The sequence below is a fragment of the Myotis yumanensis genome, unplaced genomic scaffold (genome assembly GCF_028538775.1).
Source record: "Myotis yumanensis isolate MYYU_CA2020_CCGP unplaced genomic scaffold, mMyoYum1.0.hap1 SCAF_2, whole genome shotgun sequence".
Classification (NCBI taxonomy): domain Eukaryota; kingdom Metazoa; phylum Chordata; class Mammalia; order Chiroptera; family Vespertilionidae; genus Myotis; species Myotis yumanensis.
Genome location: NW_027223753.1, coordinates 202,723,100 through 202,741,325, shown reverse-complemented (window position 1 = coordinate 202,741,325; position 18,226 = coordinate 202,723,100). Strand labels below are relative to the sequence as shown.

Sequence of the window (18,226 nt, the reverse complement as noted above, 5' to 3'; positions counted from 1 at the left end):
ACAAACAAAAATAAAATTTTTTGCAAGTAAAATCATCCAAAAATTTGCTTTGATGCTAAAGGGAATGTAAAGATATTTAGATATTTAGTTTATAAATAGAGATCTGGGCTTCACTTAGTGTGAAATAATGTTGGAAATAAAACAGATGTTGAATTATTTGCTGAAGATATCATTTGGGCTGCAGAATCCAAATTTATTACCAGGAAACCACTACCAAGTTGGGCCCAAGAAAGAGTTCCTCCCCGGGACTAAGCAGCCACTGGCCTCAGTGCCTGGAACTGCCATGTGCTGGCAGGAATCCATTCAGTATCCAACTGGCCACGTGACTTGAATTCTGAACACTTGAGAAACAATTTTGACTGGTGTCACCAAACCATAGGGACTAAGAAAAAGAAAACAAAGAAACCTTAAAAAATGGAACCATTCAATACCATTTATAGAAAAAGGAAAGCTCCTCTCAAATCCATTTTTATTTCCATAAAACCATAAATTAGTTGATGATAGAGTTAACAGAAACTATCCTGTTTGAACACTCTTACTTTGCCACACATACGTAAACTCCGTTGTCATAAACACCTGCAAACATGGAAATGCTTCATGTGGAAAACATTCTCCAACACATCTCACAAAAGCTCTTTACACAAATGAATTTGTTCTAGGTCCTTGGAAACAGAAGCAGATTATCTACTTAGTAATCCTCAAAAAAGACATGGCAATCAACCACGGAGATACAAGAGAATTTGTAGCTACAATGTGATGATCCTATCCTTATGGTGTATTACAAATATGTGAAGCAATTTGTTCAGCAGCTTTTAAACAAGAAGCGGTATAACTCAGTTGTGCAGTGCAATGCAAAACAGAGTCTACCAAACGCCGTTAGATACTTAGCAGCCTTCATCTCTTCAGTTACAAATTGGAGAAAATGAAAATAAAGAATCAAGCCTGTGCATGCATTTCAATCACGGGCCCTGAGCTGGAACTGAAGCAACCCTGTTCCAAATGTTGATTTTTATCTATATTCAGAGAATACATTTTGATGGAAAATATCATAAGTTATGAATGCTTGCGTACTGGGACTTTGCTTAAAAAATAAGGTGGGAGAGCTGTTGAGCTGTTCATTTTGTGTAACAGAGAGACAACAGATATTGTTTTGTAGTCTTGAGAAATTAAACACTGGCTAATTAGTCTGCAGTGATGCAAAGTGTGAATAATAAGTCCAATGTTTTATCATGGAGTACATTTTATTCTTAGAGGGAAAAAAGCAGCAAAGAACAAGTCGACTTAAAATATTCATAAATCTCAGCACTAGTGAAACAAATGTAGCAAACATTTTGACAGAACATGGAATGATGGAATCGCTTTCTAAAGTTTTTATATGCCTATGTAGATGTGATATATATATATATATATATATATATACACACACACAAACTTCTACACACACAAATATATATATTTATGTATTTGACCATTCGAAAAATGCACAATGTTGATGAGAGTAACTGGCATTTAAAAAAAAAAAAACCACCACTAAAAAACATAGAATGGCTATCTAAGAAACAGTAATTACAGAGTAAGCACACAGTTTTATACCCTGGGGACCTCAATCTCTATCCTGACTTTTAATTTACTGTGGAGTCTCAGGAAGAAACCATCTAGAGGTGAGTAACTGGTGTAATTCACCTCTCGGTCTAGGCATGCATTAGATTAGATCCTTGATTAGTGAGTCCGCCGCATTTCAATATTTAACCTGTCTCAGCAGTCAATTTCAAGTCAATATTCCTTGTTTTTCATTTAAGCTTCTCCCTCTAAAAAATACCTGGACCTCCATTTCTATTTTTCACCCAACTCTCCTAGAAATCAAATAAATATTTTTCTTGGCCTCCTTAAACTTGAGAACATCATTCCCCTAATTTGGAAAAAAAAATAAAGACAATTAAATATATTTCCTTTAAAAAGTTAGCTGCATTTACATTATAAGCTTCTGGAGGGGTCATCAGGTTTACACAATTTGTTTTCCTCCAAATCTTTTCCCTACCGCTGCCATACCTTCACTACAGTCCTCAAATATTGTATAGTGGGGTGCATGGAGCCTTTTCACATTCAAAATAAGCCTTCATGCAAATCCCATGTTTGATACTTCATAGCTATGGGACCTCAAGTAAATTGTGAAAGGGCGAGGGCTACGGCCTCCATCTTGCCCCGAATCCTCCATTTTTGGACAGCAGCCATGTGCTCAGCAAGGAGCTTCTTCCCAGAAGCCCAAGCCTCTGCTAGCCACACCTCGGATTTCTTTAACCAATGATAATCAAGGGAAGTGCGCACCATAGATACGACCACATCCTGTGTAACAAGACACCGACTTGCGCATGGCCAATCGGCAGGGCCCACAGTCCTCTCTCCTCCCCTTACTCCAACCCCCCTATAAAACCTTCTACCCACAAAGCTCGCTCTCTCTCTGCCACTTGCTGCTGCATCGGTAAGGAGGGTAGAGGAGCCAAGCCCGGGCTTGAATAAAGACTCTTATGCTTTTGCATCAGACACTGCTGGCTCCCTGGTGTGGTTTCTTGGGGATCCTGAAATCTGGGCATAACAAATTGCTTTACTTCTCCATCTCTTAATTGGTTATTTATGTTTTTTAAAAAGACAGTGAAAGTTGAATAAATATAGACATTAAAAAAATTAAGTATTTCTTAGGAATAAGAAATGGCCTATTCACAAAGGAAATTAGCATCCTCACCTACCATTCTCACATGTAACAAACTATGCACAGTGTGGTTTTCTTTCATGGTGACTTGACAGGGAAAGATGACCGTGGCCAGCCAGCCAGCCTGGGTTCCAATCCCACCTCTGCCACTGAGCAGCTTTGTGACTGTGACGAGTCATTTAAACACTTCAAAATCTCTTTGTATCCCCTTCTATAAAACAGAATCAAACTCATAAAAGGAACCTTGAAGGATGAAATGAGGTCACATACAAAGCATGTAAATATGGTATCCTCTAAGTGCTTCATAAATACTGACTTGTGATATTGTTTATATCCGTTGTCAAAATGTGCCCATTCAACACACCCGTGGCAGCCACATTTGACTACCTACCACATACTCAATCTCCTCCCCCATTCTTCCTTAATAAACGAACATTGGATTTTTAAAAAAATATGTTTTATTGATTTCAGAGAAGAAGGGAGAGGGAGAGAGAGATAGAGGCATCAATGATGAGAGAGAATCATTGATTGGCTGCCTCCTGCACAGCCCCTGCTGGAGATCAAGCCCGCAACCTGGGCATGTACCTGACTGGGGAATTGAACCATGACCTCCTGGTTCATAGGTCGATGCTGGGCCACTGAGCCACACCGGCTGGACACAAACACTGAATTTTATTGGCCAATCAAATGCCTCAGGGGAGGTTGATCTCCACCTCAGCACCAGAAGAGAGTTGATTAGTCAAGGGAAATGACCATAATGTCATCCTCACCAAAGATTGATTTGAGGGGTGGGGGTTCATATAAAACAACAAAGAAATATTTATCTTTCCTAACTTCAGATCTTATTGCATAAGGATGTGATATATAGACTTATTGCAGCCACGCTTCTTCCATGATGTCAGGAAAAAACAGCCAATACTGAGGAGAAACATGAAATCCAAACCTACTTCCAGATGGTTTCTTTCATGTTGTAATAGATGGTTATTTTTAGGCCATTTTCAATGTGTGTTTCTCTTATTTGTCCCTAACAGTGCCTTATACAGATAAAATTTCATTATGAAAGTATTCAGAAAAATTAAGCACAAACTGATGACTTATCGAATTATTAATAATTATAGTGTTTCACCTGACAAAAGCCATTTAAAATATTTAGCTTATGTTTACGTATTAATGTTATTTAGTCCTTAATGAATTATACTGCCCTGAAACATCAAACTGCCCCACCTTGCAACCACTCTGAACTCCTGTCTCTAAATCCTGTTACTTCTTCATGCTCATTAATCTTTTAAGTCACTGAAAGATTTACTCCTTTACTAATTGGTAGTCGCTCACCTAAAGTTTGGCCATTCAAAAGGAATGGCCAGAAAGAATGGTAAAAACCTGAAACTTCAGCTACTGACACTTTCCTTCTTCAGCAATTCCTTGCTACTTCAAAGAAACCATGTTTTAGTCAATGAAATGAAAAAAAAATGTTAGACACAAATATGAACTGATTTTGCATCTCAAGTCATTTACTTATTAGATGCTACTTAACTTTTATGAATTTCAGATTCTTCATCTGTAATATAAGAGTTCAGAACTCCTATCTATGGTGTGAATATAAAAATGAGGTGACCTGTATGAAAGAGCCTGCAGGGTGACTGACATTTTCATCGACAATGATTCTCTCCTTCTAAACTAGCCAGACCCCACCGAGCCCTCTTCTCAGCTAGGCCTCAACCTCGGCCTCTAAAGATTTGGACAAAACACTAACATCATTTTGAACACCTCAAGGGCGCATCCCTAAGATGACTCTAACCCCCTTTAAAGTGCCTGCCTGAAAAACCTCAAGGCTACCAAAAACTTTACTGTTTCTTCCAGTCAACACCTGAAGCTAGGATCCCACAGCCAGCCTCTCGGGAGGATAGGAACCTGACTTTGACAAGCATCAGTTAACAAATCCTGATGGATGTCACATGAACCCACTACCCCCATTTCTGGTTTTTGTCATTTTTCACTTCCCTGACACTATTGAGATCCTACTCACCTTCTCCCAACTCCCCCATTCTTCCTTTAAAAGGCCCAGTCACCTGTCAACGTCTGTACAAATCGAAGTTGAGTTCATTTCGCAATGGCTCTTGACCCTACTGAATATAATACACTAAGTTACTAATATAGTATCTTAGTGATTAAAAGCTGTCCTTACCAGGGCATGTCTCAGTGGTTGGGTGTCGACCTATTAACCACGAGGTCAGGGTTCCATTGCTGGTGAGAGCATCTGCCTGGGGTTGCCTGCTAGAGCCCCAGTGGGGGGCGTGCAGCAGGCAAGCAATCAATGATTCTCTCTCATCATTGATGCTTCTATCTCTCTCCCTCCCTCTCCCTTCCTCTCAGAAATCAATAAAAAAAAAATGTGTGTGTGTGTGTGTGTGTATATACATATTTTTTAAAGCTGTCCTTACCACTTTAACTAGTGTCTGTCTTTGTTGATTTGGACACTCCCTTCATTCAATTAATTCATCAAATACATATAAACAGACACTGCTTATGGAGGAAATAAGGTTGCCTATAATCAAATCATTCTGCTTTGTTGGGCATTGCCTTCTCCCTTTGAATGCACATAACTGTGTAAGACTTTATCCCACCACCCACATTGACCCCCACACACATACTTCCTCATTCCCTTTAGCTGATGAATTATCCTCCCTGCAACAAAAGAATTACTGATCTTTACCTAGTTTTACTTTCCTTAGGCAGTCTCGGTTTCCTGCAGGCATTTCTGCTCAGGGAAATGTGTTTCAGAGCCCCAATTAGCCTTCTTTGGAGTCACAATTAGTAAGACACTTCACACTTCTTATGGCAACATCTCTGCTCCCAATCACACATCCACCTATATCACCTGAGACATGAGGCTTCTAAATGAGGTATGGGAGTGAGAGGCAGACAAACAGGACGAGATCATGAAAGTTAACTAGTAAATAGGTCCCCTCCTCCACCATAGTCAAGAAGTTTAATCCTTTGATTTTTCCTAGCAAGAAAAACTACAATCTGCCTAAAGAAGTCACCCTTCACCAAACAATCTCTGTATTAATGCACAGTGTAGAAAGGAGGGTATTTTTAATAAAATGCTTCATTACAATAGAAATGGAACAGGCACTTGAAAGAGAAGTACATTAGCAACTTAGGGGATGTCTCATAATTGCTCAGAATTCTGTACTAGCTGTTATTTGAATGTGATGAGAATACTAAAGTTGACTATTTCATATTGAAATATGGCCGTGAAAGTTTTCAGGAGAGCACAGAGGGATGGCATAATATCATTTAATAACCTATGTGGAGTTTTATTTCCAAATTGCAGGCCACATGCAGTCTCTGCAGAGGTAAAATGCATTAGCAGGGGGCTTATGACGGGGCTCTGAAATAGAATGACTCACGTAGATAACCAATTAAAGTGATTATAAATTATGTGAAATTTGAGGGGGAAAATGAAAGTTAAAATGGATGAATCAGAAGCAGTAGTAATATCTTTAATTGCAAACTGCTTCAAGTTAAAAGTGACATTCACAATAATGGTAACATTAGTGGAATAATGGTAGGCAGGCAAATACATACATGATAAAGATACTCTGGATTATCTAAAAATGTATTCTGTCCAATTAAATGCTTTTATCACTGAAGTCAGACTTAGATAACATCGTCAAATCATGACAAAACACAGCTACAAGGTAAGAGAGAATGTTTTCAGTTAAATTGAATTTTGCTAAAAAAAAATAATAAAAAGACAAAATCCAAGTACCTATGAAAAATAAGGTAAAATAACTCTTACTTATTTCTCTATTCATACAGTTTAGAACTGGCTTCTAATAATCATTGATTGAATAATCAACTCTTAATTAACCCCGGGATTATCTTAATTTTGAGGACTTTAAATACTTGCTCTATTGACATATTAGACATTTACTATTGATAATATCTAATCTGTTTAATTATACTATTCTCAATATATCTCCCACATTTATCATGACACACTGAAGACTTTGAAACCTCAACTACGTAACCATATCCTATGCCTTGGATAAGGCTTCAAAACAGCAAATCTTACAGCAAGATTTAAAAGTTGTTGTTTTTTTATTCCCATCTAATTTGTTTTCCAGTATAGGAGATAAGGGAGGTCACCTTTGCTATTCCCACTCAATTAAATAATCACTGTGATTTGATTATTTTATAGATATTCACTTATTTTTGAAGGCCTATCACATGGATGGCAGTGATATAAACTGCCCGGGTTTTTGTCCCAGCATCAAGAAGGGTTCAGGAATCTGGAAAAGGCTGTGCGTAGATGACATAGGAATCTAGAGACTAATAAAGAGTCCGGAGACGAGATATAATTTCAGCTAAAGGAACTGAAGATTCCCTCCTTGTCTAGGACCCTTGTTTTTATTAACACAACTTGTCCTGAGGCAAGGCAGAGATATACACATCAAAGGGTCAGGGTTTGGTACAAAGTCCATTGTCAGAATGGGGGAATTAGCCTACGGCTGTTCAGGTGTTTGGCCAGTAGGAGGCAATAACATGTAGATTAAGATGCCCCTTACCTGTCTGGCAGCCACAATCAGTTTCCTATTCAGGTTTGGGGAAATGCCTTTAGCCATTCCTAACAGGTGACTACATGTGTGACTCAACCCTGTTGAGTCCCCAAGTCTCATCAACCTTTTGATGAAACTCTTGAAATTATGACATGCTGGAATTGGTCTACGGCAATAAACAAAATGCTTAAAAGAAATTCTCAGACCAACTTATAGTCTATATCCAGCAAACCAAATAATTACCCAAAGTACAGAGTAAATATAGGGTTGCCTCCCCAAAATATGTACATACACCTTGAATAATTAAAAAGACAGTGTTTATTAAAATACATTTCATCTTCAAAATTGAGCTATCAGCTGTTAAAGTGCATATACATATTTTTGGGACATCCTGTATATTTTTAAATAGTCAGCCATTGTGTTTTTCTCCCGCTGGTTAATATTGAGGTATCCATTCACCACATATTTGCTAAATATCTACTATGCTCCTGGAATACACATATAAATTTATAGTGAACACCCCAATCAAGTACATTCTATTGAATGGAAAAGCATTATTGCTTTCATGGAGCTTGCATGGAAGGTTACAGCACAGTGCAGTTGGACAAGCAAAATTCAATATATTATCATCGTCGATTGGATCTCCAGTGCCTTGCATACTGAATGCTATGTAGGAGGCAATTAATGTATATTTGTTGAAAGGAAGGAAGGAAGGAAGGAAGGAAGGAAGGAAGGAAGGAAGGAAGAAAGAAAGAAAGAAAGAAAGAAAGAAAGAAAGAAAGAAAGAAAGAAAGAAAGGAGGGAGGGAGGGAGGGAGGGAGGGAGGGAGGGAGGGAGGGAGAGAGAAAGAAAGAAAGAAAGAAAGAAAGAAAGAAAGAAAGAAAGAAAGAAAGAAAGAAAGGAAGAAAGGAGACTTCAGTGATGAAATACTTGAGCTGAGTCTCGAAGGAAACTCAGCTGGGGTGTGTAGACACAGGATCCAAGTGAGGGAATACCAGAAATGGCACAAAAGTGTTTAACAAGTATGAAGTGGAGAAAGAAGAATTGTACAAATGAATAAAAGGCAAAAATCTTAACAGTCCCAAATAATTCAAATAATTCAAATGAAAGGTATGCCTCTAATTAAAATTAGAATGTGTTCATAAACACAGTTCAAAGGTAACTTAGAGGAAAATAATGACATAAAGTTATTTTTGAGAATTGCTGTATAGGTATGAGTAAATCATATTTAGGTAAAAACAGAGACATCATAATAGGAAAATGTGATTCATCTAGAATAAAATATTTTTTAAAATATATTTTATTGATTTTTCACAGAGAAGAAGGGAGAGGGATAGAGAGTTAGAAACATTGATGAGAGAGAAACGTCAATCAGCTGCCTCCTGCACACCCCCTACTGGGGATATGCCCGCAACCAAGGTACATGCCCTTGACTGGAATCGAATCTGGGACCCTTCAGTCCGCAGGCCGACGCTCTATCCACTGAGCCAAACCGGTTTCGGCTACTAGAATAAAATATTTATGCCAAGTCTTGTCCTACACTTTTTTATATTTTTCCTCCTGGGAAAGTTATTTCACCTCTTTGAGTTTCATTTTCCTCTTTTCTAAATCAGGAATGGCATCTACCTTTCAGGATAATTATGGGACTCCTATTAGAGGTGTTTTATCAAAATAATTAAATTTAAAAAATAAAAAATAGGTAAATATCATCTATCAGTACTTTGACAAAGTACATGGCATATACTTCATGCTATATTTTAACCTTCACATAATCAATGTTGAGTATTTCTTTTATGGATGACACAAAGATATCACTACGCTATAAAAATACAATTGCTCTCTGGTCAGGCAACATGCTCAATATTTGTTATTGGTAGATAATAATATTCAGAGAGAAATTAAACAGATAAACATAAAAGCAATCGGCAAGACTAATATTATACTTATTGAAAAACTGGTTGGGTATGGACAAGTTTCAATAATAGAAAAATTGTCCGCAAACACTCGCATACAGAGAACAAAGTACAAATGTGCTTTTTTTTCTTAAGTTGGGACTTACTCTCTTATAGGTCTTAGCCATATTGCATTGGTTTATTTTACAGGAGGCGTTTCAGCTCGAATACTGTATTTGCATCCCTAAAAAACACTGACACATAAAAAAAAAAAACAAAGTGCAGTAAAAAAAACATCATGGTTTATAGGAAAAAAACAAGATGAGAGGTGAGAACATTCACAACCTCCAAGAAAACAGTCTGAACTAAAACACTAGAACAGTTAAATCTCTACTGGCATATGTACCTAGCTTCTCCATCTTCTTTCAAGATGCAAGGCCTGAAGGGCATTCACTTTAAAATGGAAAACTATGATCTAGGCAGGGTACCTTTTAAAAAATAAAAACATTAAACAAGTGAACAACGCATCATTGTAACACAGGAGAAAACGATCTGCTAGTTTCTTCAGCTGCATTCTCAATGGTACCAGATATGTAATAGTAGAAATCAAGATGGTTCTTAAAGTCACTAAACAAACTACTACTTGCACTAAAGGAAAGGCACTTGAGTTGATTTTTCATATATTTCTGAACATCCTCATAGATTGCTAAAGCGTACTCTGTAATTGTGAGAAAGCTTGCTCTGCATTACTTAAAAATTAATGAGCTTAAGAAATCATATTTCTGCATAGTGCCCCTATTTACCAATAATGTATGAGGTAATATACATCGAAGAAACACACACTGAAGCAGGGAAGACTGAATTATACCTTAAATGCATTTGATGTTCATTGGCTATAAATTTGGTGCCAGCAACAGAATATACTTAATAACACCTGTAGGCAAATCAGATGCTCTCAATCTCAAAACACCATCTATCAAATGAGATTGTATCAGGATTAAATGAGATGAGTGACAATGCTCAGCATAGCTCCCAGACATAGAGTAGGGCCTCAAAAATATTAGTTGCCTTGAATACCAATAGAAAAATTTTCAACTCTATATACTTAATATCAAATTTATATTTTGTTTTTAGTTTAGTTTTTTGAGGGGCTGGTTCCTTTTTATTTTGTCATATTTTGTTTTGTTTTTTAGTTTCCCGGAATAAATAGAAAACAAAACCAAAACCAACGATGGCTAAGCATAAAACATGAATGAAGAATATATAATGAAAGCAAATTTAACCTAAATGCTTCTGTGATTTTACCCAAAATCCAAGACATATGCTAAATAACAACAAAGTACAATCAGTGATGGAAAAACGAAATAAACACAGAAGTTAAATAAAAAAGGAGAAAAATTCTGAAGAAATGACAAACTGATATTTCTATCTAGATTTTTCATGAATATCTCAAACTAGCATTTTAGAAAATTAAAAATGAGCAAAAACAAAAAATAAAAAAAAAACTCACCTAAAAGAGTGGTTTTCTTTGTTTATTTCCCTATTTCTATTAAGATATAACCATTCTTTTTTTTAATTTATCTTTTTTTAAAAGTATTATATATGTCCCCTCTTTTTTCTCCATTGACACTTTCCCCCCACAAACCCCACTCCACCCATTATCCCCAGACCTTTACCACACTATTGTCTGTGCCTTAGTTATGCATATATGCATATAAGTTCTTTGGTTACTCTTTTCCCACTCCACCGCCCCCACCTCCACTCCCACCCCCACCTTACCATTCTTTTTATCAAATAGGCTTAAAACTTTGGGTACTACCTTCTCCCCAATGTCCCAAATTGAATGTTTATTAAGATCCATTAATTCCTTCATAGAAACATGTGTTATGTCCACACATTCCTTTCCTCCCTCCCCCCTTTCTGGCCCACCCACACATGGCTAGTAGTTTTAAAAACAAAACAAAACTTTAATCATGTTATGTTCCTGCCCAAACAATGGATCCCAAAGATCTACAGAGCAGAGTCAAACTTAGCTTGGCCTCAAGGCCTTTCTGCCTCCACAAACATTCCGATAATTGAGAACAAAAACTCACCTTTCCAAACCCTTAACTTAATTAAATCGGATTATTACTATCCTCTCAACACTGTCCACCTTTCCTACTTGTTCATTCATTTTTTTCTCCTTGGATTATCTTCTCCATTTTCTCACCATGTTAAAACCTTGCCTGCTTCAGTGAGTGGCAAGATAGTGTCCTGGTTAAAAAGCAAGTCTTTGTTCGTGTCCCGAGTTCAAAACTTTGTTTCCTTGCTGCGCAAGTTTAGACAGTTATTTAACTTTTCAATGCCTCATAGCCCTGAAGTGTAAAAGGGGAATGATAATATGATAATAATTTGAGGGTTCATGTACTGATTAGGCTAGTTAATACACGTAAAGTACTTACAATAGAGCCTGGCTATTAGTTCACTATGTTTTATAAATTTATATTTTTTGTCTTCTCAACTATCAATGCTGAAATCTATGTACCACCCATTCCCCTACACATGCTGATTTCAAAAAAAATACATTATATATATTAAAACATTGGCATTGAACTAGAAATGAGAAAATTTAATACCAATTGCAGATAACTACTAACTATAACTGATACACACAAATCAAATAATTCCTCTATAACCCAATGTTTTCATTCATAAAATAAAGTTAATAGTCCCTTGGATACTTGATGATCATTAGTTATAAGGTGGTTAGAAGCACTTTGAACAAGTGGTGCGTACAGTTATAAGATGATGGCATTATATTTAAGGGCTGAATAATTGTTAATTAATTAGCTGACAAAATGGCACAGAATTTAAGTATTATCATTACTTTGTTTTGTTGTTTTTTTAATATATTTTATTGATTTTTTACAGAAAGGAAGGGAGAGGGATAGAGAGTTAGAAACATCGATGAGAGAGAAACATCGATCAGCTGCCTCCTGCACACTCCCTACTGGGGATGTGCCCGAAACCAAGGTACATGCCCTTGACCGGAATCAAACCTGGGACCCTTCAGTCCACAGACCGAAGCTCTATCCACTGAGCCAAACCAGTTAGGGCTATTATCATTACTTTGAGCTGAAGTAATGTTAGATTACCTTTTTTAACCAACTGAAAAGTTTGGTGTTGGAGACCTGAATTAAGAATTTAAAGACCAAAGCTCTAGTTATTATAATGCCTTTTACTTTTCTATTTGACCGTTAGTAAGTCGATAGTACGAATTGTGTACCCATCCTAAGACTTTTGGTTGTTGGCCCATAGATGGGACTCAAGATACAAAAAGAAACCCCTTCTTCAAGACCCTTTACTGCCACCTGATGGAAAATTGTGACAATAATTATGCATTCTATCACCATGAGCATGAGTGGCACCCCCTAGAGTTGTTCATCACACAACCAATACAACCATTTCTAAGAATGCTGCCTAATAAGGTGTGTGAGACACCACAGATATTTAAAAAGTATTTGATGAATGAGAAAATAATGGATGATCATCCATTATCAATACATCAGATTATCTCTACCCTATCAAGGTTTTTTTTCTAATCACAGATTAGTTTATAATGATTTTTTTAACTGAGTAAGGGAGATATTTTTAAACCACAGGCAGATTTATCTGTATACATATTACACCAAAAATATAAATAGTGTCTGGCAAAGTGGGGTTGACATTTTATAAGATGTCTACACATATCTATGATCACAATTGCTCCTCAGGGCAGTACAGCAAGACCAACCAGGGGAGATATATTTATATCAGACTTTCAAATAAGTAAATAATTGTTCTGAGAATTTAAGTGGCCTCTTCAAAGTCAAGAGACTCTTAGTGGTCTAGGTCTTCTGATTTCAAATTCAATGTTCTTTCCCTTTCCCTACTAGTGTTAATAACAAAATGCAGCCAAGATAATTTTGATCAATTGACCTGAAAGTCTTCAAACTCCCATTTGTTGATTGGTATGCTCATAACTACTCTCAAAATTCCCCATCATCTCTCTTAACTACTGATAGCTATACAAATGAATACGTGAGACCGGAAAATACACTGATAGCTATTTGGTATCTGCACTATTATTATAATTGTAAATAGTTAAAAGTTATTAAAATATTTTAAAGAATTCCATAGAAAGCACTTTTATTTGCTGAACAATTAAAGATAGCTTGGCTCTATGAAGCTCAGGGATATTACATTTAATAATAGCATAAAAGCACTGGTTGCATCTTAAAGTGCTCTCATATCAGATAATTTGGAAAATTAAAACTAATTTATAATCTTTTAAGTAGGCCTGTCTTCAATATAATTGGGATAGTATAAAGAGCACAAGGAATTTAGAATCTAGGTCAATAAAACTTGAAAAACAATGATTTTCCTTTTACAAGAATATTAAAGTTATTAAATTAATTTTGCATGCACCAACACCCAGAGGATTAATTTTATTTTGGATCCAAATAACAAAAGCAATTCAGACTCGCTCTACCACTTATCGAGCACTTTCTTCATGCTCTTCAAAGTTCACTGCTATGAGAGATGACCCTGAAAACAGATAAATTAAAATCATTTTCCAAATGTCAAAAGCCAGAGAAAGCAGCAGGACTAGTCGTTCCAGGACCTTCAGATTGACAACCCCGTTTCCCTCTGCATTGCTCCCTCACAAGGAAACAGACATAAACAAATTACACCCTTCAGCTTAGTTACCAGCCTCAATCTCTGCTAGGTCCCTTCTCAGTCCCAATACAAACTAGTTCTACGTTTGAAGGGATTTTTTTTTTTTTTTTTTTACTAAATTATATGAAGTTTGACTTTCTTCTTGTACTGAATCAGGTTCTTTTGTTCCACTAATTGCTGTCTAATAGGACATTACCTCTGGGAGAACATTAGGCCTTGGGTCATTGAAAAGACTCATTGGACACCAAGGACCCACCAACTTCCCTTCTTGCTCTCTGGACTCCAAAATCACTGAAGTGACCAACTGCTCTGCTTAACTCCTTTGACATAAAACGTGGACGGAAACATTCTGGGATATTCACTGATAACAATGACATTAATTTGCATAGCCTATCTTCTCTAAGTGCAAATGAATATGGAGTTGATTTAGTAGGCACCTAGCTCAAGGAAGTCTACCTCAGAGAATTAGACCAGGGTAGATAGAAGAAGGATGGGTAACACCCTTCACAGAAGATAGGTCTGTGGAGACCTTCCTGTAGACCTGACACTGGTAGACATCCACACACCTACGCTTTATTCTTTGAAGGTACACTTTGCAAATGAATGATGACTTCACCATAAAACACTTCACTATAAAGAGTAAATACAAGGAGATGCCTGTACACGTAAGCCATTAACTGGGCAATTCACCCCCCTGTCCCCCTGATTTTGGCTTAGGTAAGTATTCGATGTATGGTTGAACTAGACTGTAAGAAGGATGGCTAGCTCTGTTTTTACCTTATATTTTCATACAACAATGCTTCTATTTTGTATATGTGAACATCCGGTAATAGACCTTAATCATACTTGGGTCCTTTTTTTTTTTTTTTTTTAAAGAAGGGACTTATTTTAGAAATTAAAAAGGCTTCAGGAATACAACACATTTATACTACAGTTTGGGAATCTAAATTGACATAGATCCAAACAGCAAATGCACTGTGACCCCAGACTCAAGTTATCACTTGAGATTTCTGATGACAGAGGATGTGACCAAGTTTTGAATACAAAGAAAACGTAATTGCAGAAGTTAGAATTATAGAACCTCCTTTCCATTGACAATTAAATTCAGACTTGACAATGAATCCCAACCTTACTTCATTAGATATTAATCTTGCGGTGGAAATGGCAGGCTTTTAAAGAGGCATTTCTGCTACAATAGAAAAGGCTCCTGCTACAGTAGAACAATAATAACATTCTGTTGAAAGTTAGAAATGGAACTATTAGGCCGTGTTAGCTAATTATAGTATTGGCATCCACTTAAGTTAGTCCGTTTTTCATTTCTGTCATTTTCTCCTATTCAGCTGCTGCCGTTCAAAACGTTTTGACTTCTTAAAAGGGAATACATCATTGTTGCCTTTCCCCAGTCGAACGGCACACCACTTTCCAAAGCAATAGCTTCAATCATGCTTCATAAAATCCTCTGCAAGTGTATTGTTGGAAACATAAATCAGCAAGCTAGGACTTGGGTATTTCTAAGGCAAACCCAGGGATCACGCGCTGGAGGCTTTTCCACGGCCCCCTTTATAAAAGAATAAACAAAATTGTGAGTTACACTAGGTTCATTTAAAAAAAAAAAAAAAAAAACTGCTCCCAGTGGTGTGTCTGATACTTGCTGCTACATCCTTAATTGGAGAACAAAACCCTAGCAGAGAGGGATTGGACTCCCGGATCAGGCTTGCTGTTTTTAAACATCTCTGACTTCATTAGGACGCAGGACACAAAAGTACTACATGCTTCCGTTTCACAAAAGCGAAGGCTCCCTGGTGTGCATCTCTGCCTCTCTGAGTGTCATGCATTTTTAAATTGCACTAGATGGAGAGATCTGTAGAACGATGCTGTCCTCACCCCCTGTTTTATTACAGGGCATAGGGGCTCCCCTTCAGGCAGGCTTCGCTTGTAGAGCTCCTCTTTATAATGACCCTGCATTCTGAATGATAAATTATGGGAATCACGATTTCAGATATATGTTACCTATCCAGGCTCAGAGTATGTGACTGTGTGTGCTCGTTAAGCATCCCTAGATTTCCCTCGTATTCCCCAAATTCCAGCACACTTGATGTCTACATTGGTAAACTCACAGACTCCACAACTGAGATATTTTTTCTTCTTCTCCGCATCAGTGACAATGAAATCGTAAGCCTGCATAAACTTGCTTCTTCTTATGCCCCCCATTTTGCTCTACTACACCATCTACACTTGGTTAATTGCAGTGGTATTTTAACTACAATTTTCAGGGACTGCTTCTTAGTATTCAGAAATACCTGTCTATATTATCAATGAACGGTTAAACACAATCAGCAGCTCTCCCAAAATTAAAGCAGCATAGGTACAGGGTAGAAAGTATATGTTGATTTTTTCCCCCCTTAATAGAGTCTGAATGAATCGATTGGGCTAATCTGATCTTCAGATGGATATATCTGCAATTTTGCTATGACTGAAAATTTTCATACTCTGTATTATTAAGGGAAAATGAGCAGCATCTTACCAAGACACTTTACAAACTACAGCAACATCCAGTGTTTGCATTCTGAACATAAAATCTGCATCCGTTCGTGTTTCATCAACCGCTAACACTAACACGATAGCTTTAGGGAGGAGAAGGGCAGAGAAAGGAAGGTTTCATATCCAAAATGTCAAACCTTGCTGAAGAATGATAGAAGGACCAGTGAGTGTAGAAGAGCAGAAAGAACCATTTCTCGGATTAAAATGGAGTTCTACCACCCCCTGCTGGACCATATGACCAACGCAGAAGAGGCTAAAAAATGCTTAGAATTGAATATAGTGGAGATATTTTAACTTGTCTTGTAATTTGTTTTTCCTCCAAAAAGAATTTCATGCTACACTAATAATATAACATTCTCTGCAATTATCAAGCATCCCCAAAATCACCGCTGTTTTCTTTTTCTTTAAAGACTTCCATCAATGCATATTTTAGCATTTTGTGTCCCCAATTAAATGTCCAAACTTGTCTGGATAGTTGAAAATGCCTCCATTTATTATAAATATGTTTTGTGTGAATGTGAACTACCTTAAAAAAGCAAAATAAATTCACATCTACCTCTATTCAGAAAAGCAGAGGTAGCTTCCACAAATTATCTCTCAGGTTACTCTAGCATGCTATTCATTTTTTTTTTCTTCTTCTTAAGAAATAAAAGCTCCCACCAGTTCTCCACAAGCTTAAAAAAAAAACAAAAAAAACCCTTCAGGTATAATAGCAATCTGATGTTACCAAAATCTCCAACCTCGATGTATTAACAGGGGGTGGGGAGGGTTAAAATGAATGACTGCAACATATCCCTAGTTTTATCCATTTGCTTTCTTACACAACATCCATGGCCCCTCTCTCATCTCTTAGTTTCCAGCAGAAAAAAGGCATCATCGTTCACTTCACAGTCAGGAATTGGGGTCTTGGGAAAGGGGAGGGGGGTGTCTAAGAATTGCATTTCTTGCACAGACACCTATTTCCCCAACGAGTTTCATTCTGATAGTTTTCACTGCTTCTGTAAAACAACCTCGTTCCCTTTCCTTCCGCAATCTCAGAGATTTACCTGTTCACACACACCAACAGACTCATCCAATTTTTGACAATGAAACCAGAGAAAGCCAAGACCCCAAGGGGGGGGGGGGAGAGAGGGGGGTGGGAAAGGCAGTTTGTCTCAATCTCCTGCTCTCGGATGCCCATCTCCAAATCTGCATTCCCTCTTTTTTAAGAGAGAGAGATGCAATTGTTCGCGGCCGCGAACATCACCGCAACCACCACACACCAACTAGAACTTTAGTTCTTTCCTTGCCATCCTCTCCTGCCTCCCCGGGTTGGGTGGAAGGGGGAGGGAAAGTCAATGCCATAAAGCACCGCACTCCTACCTTGCCCGCGACTGACAAGCAACCCGAGCAGGTAGAAGGAGAGCAGGAGGCTCATGTTCAGGACGTGCCACCGGCGGACACTTGCAAAGTTCTTCGGTCCAGCCCTGGAGAGAGACCCTTCCGCCGCCACGGCCGCCTCCGCGAGAGCCGCCGCCGCTCCCGGGTGCCCCAGCCGCCCGCAGCCCGCGCGCTCCTCCTCGCCAAGTGCCTGCCGGCTCCGCTCCGCGCCGCACTATATCCTGGCGGCGGCGGGAGCAGCGGCAGCAGCAGCAGCAGCACCAGCACCAGCAGCAGCAGCAGCAGCGGCCGCCGCGGCGGCAGCAGAGCCGGGCGGGGAGGGCGGCGGGGGCGGGGGCGCGGGGAGGGGCGGGGAGGGAGGCGCGGCCGAGGCGGATCCCTCCGCGCCGCACACCGGCCGCTTTCGAGGCGCGCGGGCCCCGGATTCGTCCGCAGTGGAGCTC

General features: G+C 38.3%; 1 protein-coding gene across 2 annotated transcripts in view; it reads right to left on the bottom strand.

Annotated features, from left to right (window-relative positions):
- Positions 1-17,961, bottom strand: part of NCAM2 (neural cell adhesion molecule 2) — a 413,570-nt gene extending 395,609 nt beyond the window's left edge. For both annotated transcript variants that reach the window (XM_070406989.1, XM_070406990.1), the window contains exon 1: positions 17,766-17,961. In XM_070406989.1, the coding sequence (XP_070263090.1) occupies positions 17,766-17,820 (55 nt within the window). In that variant the 5' untranslated portion in view covers positions 17,821-17,961. The remainder of the gene's footprint in view (positions 1-17,765) is intronic.
- Positions 17,962-18,226: the final 265 nt, after the last annotated feature.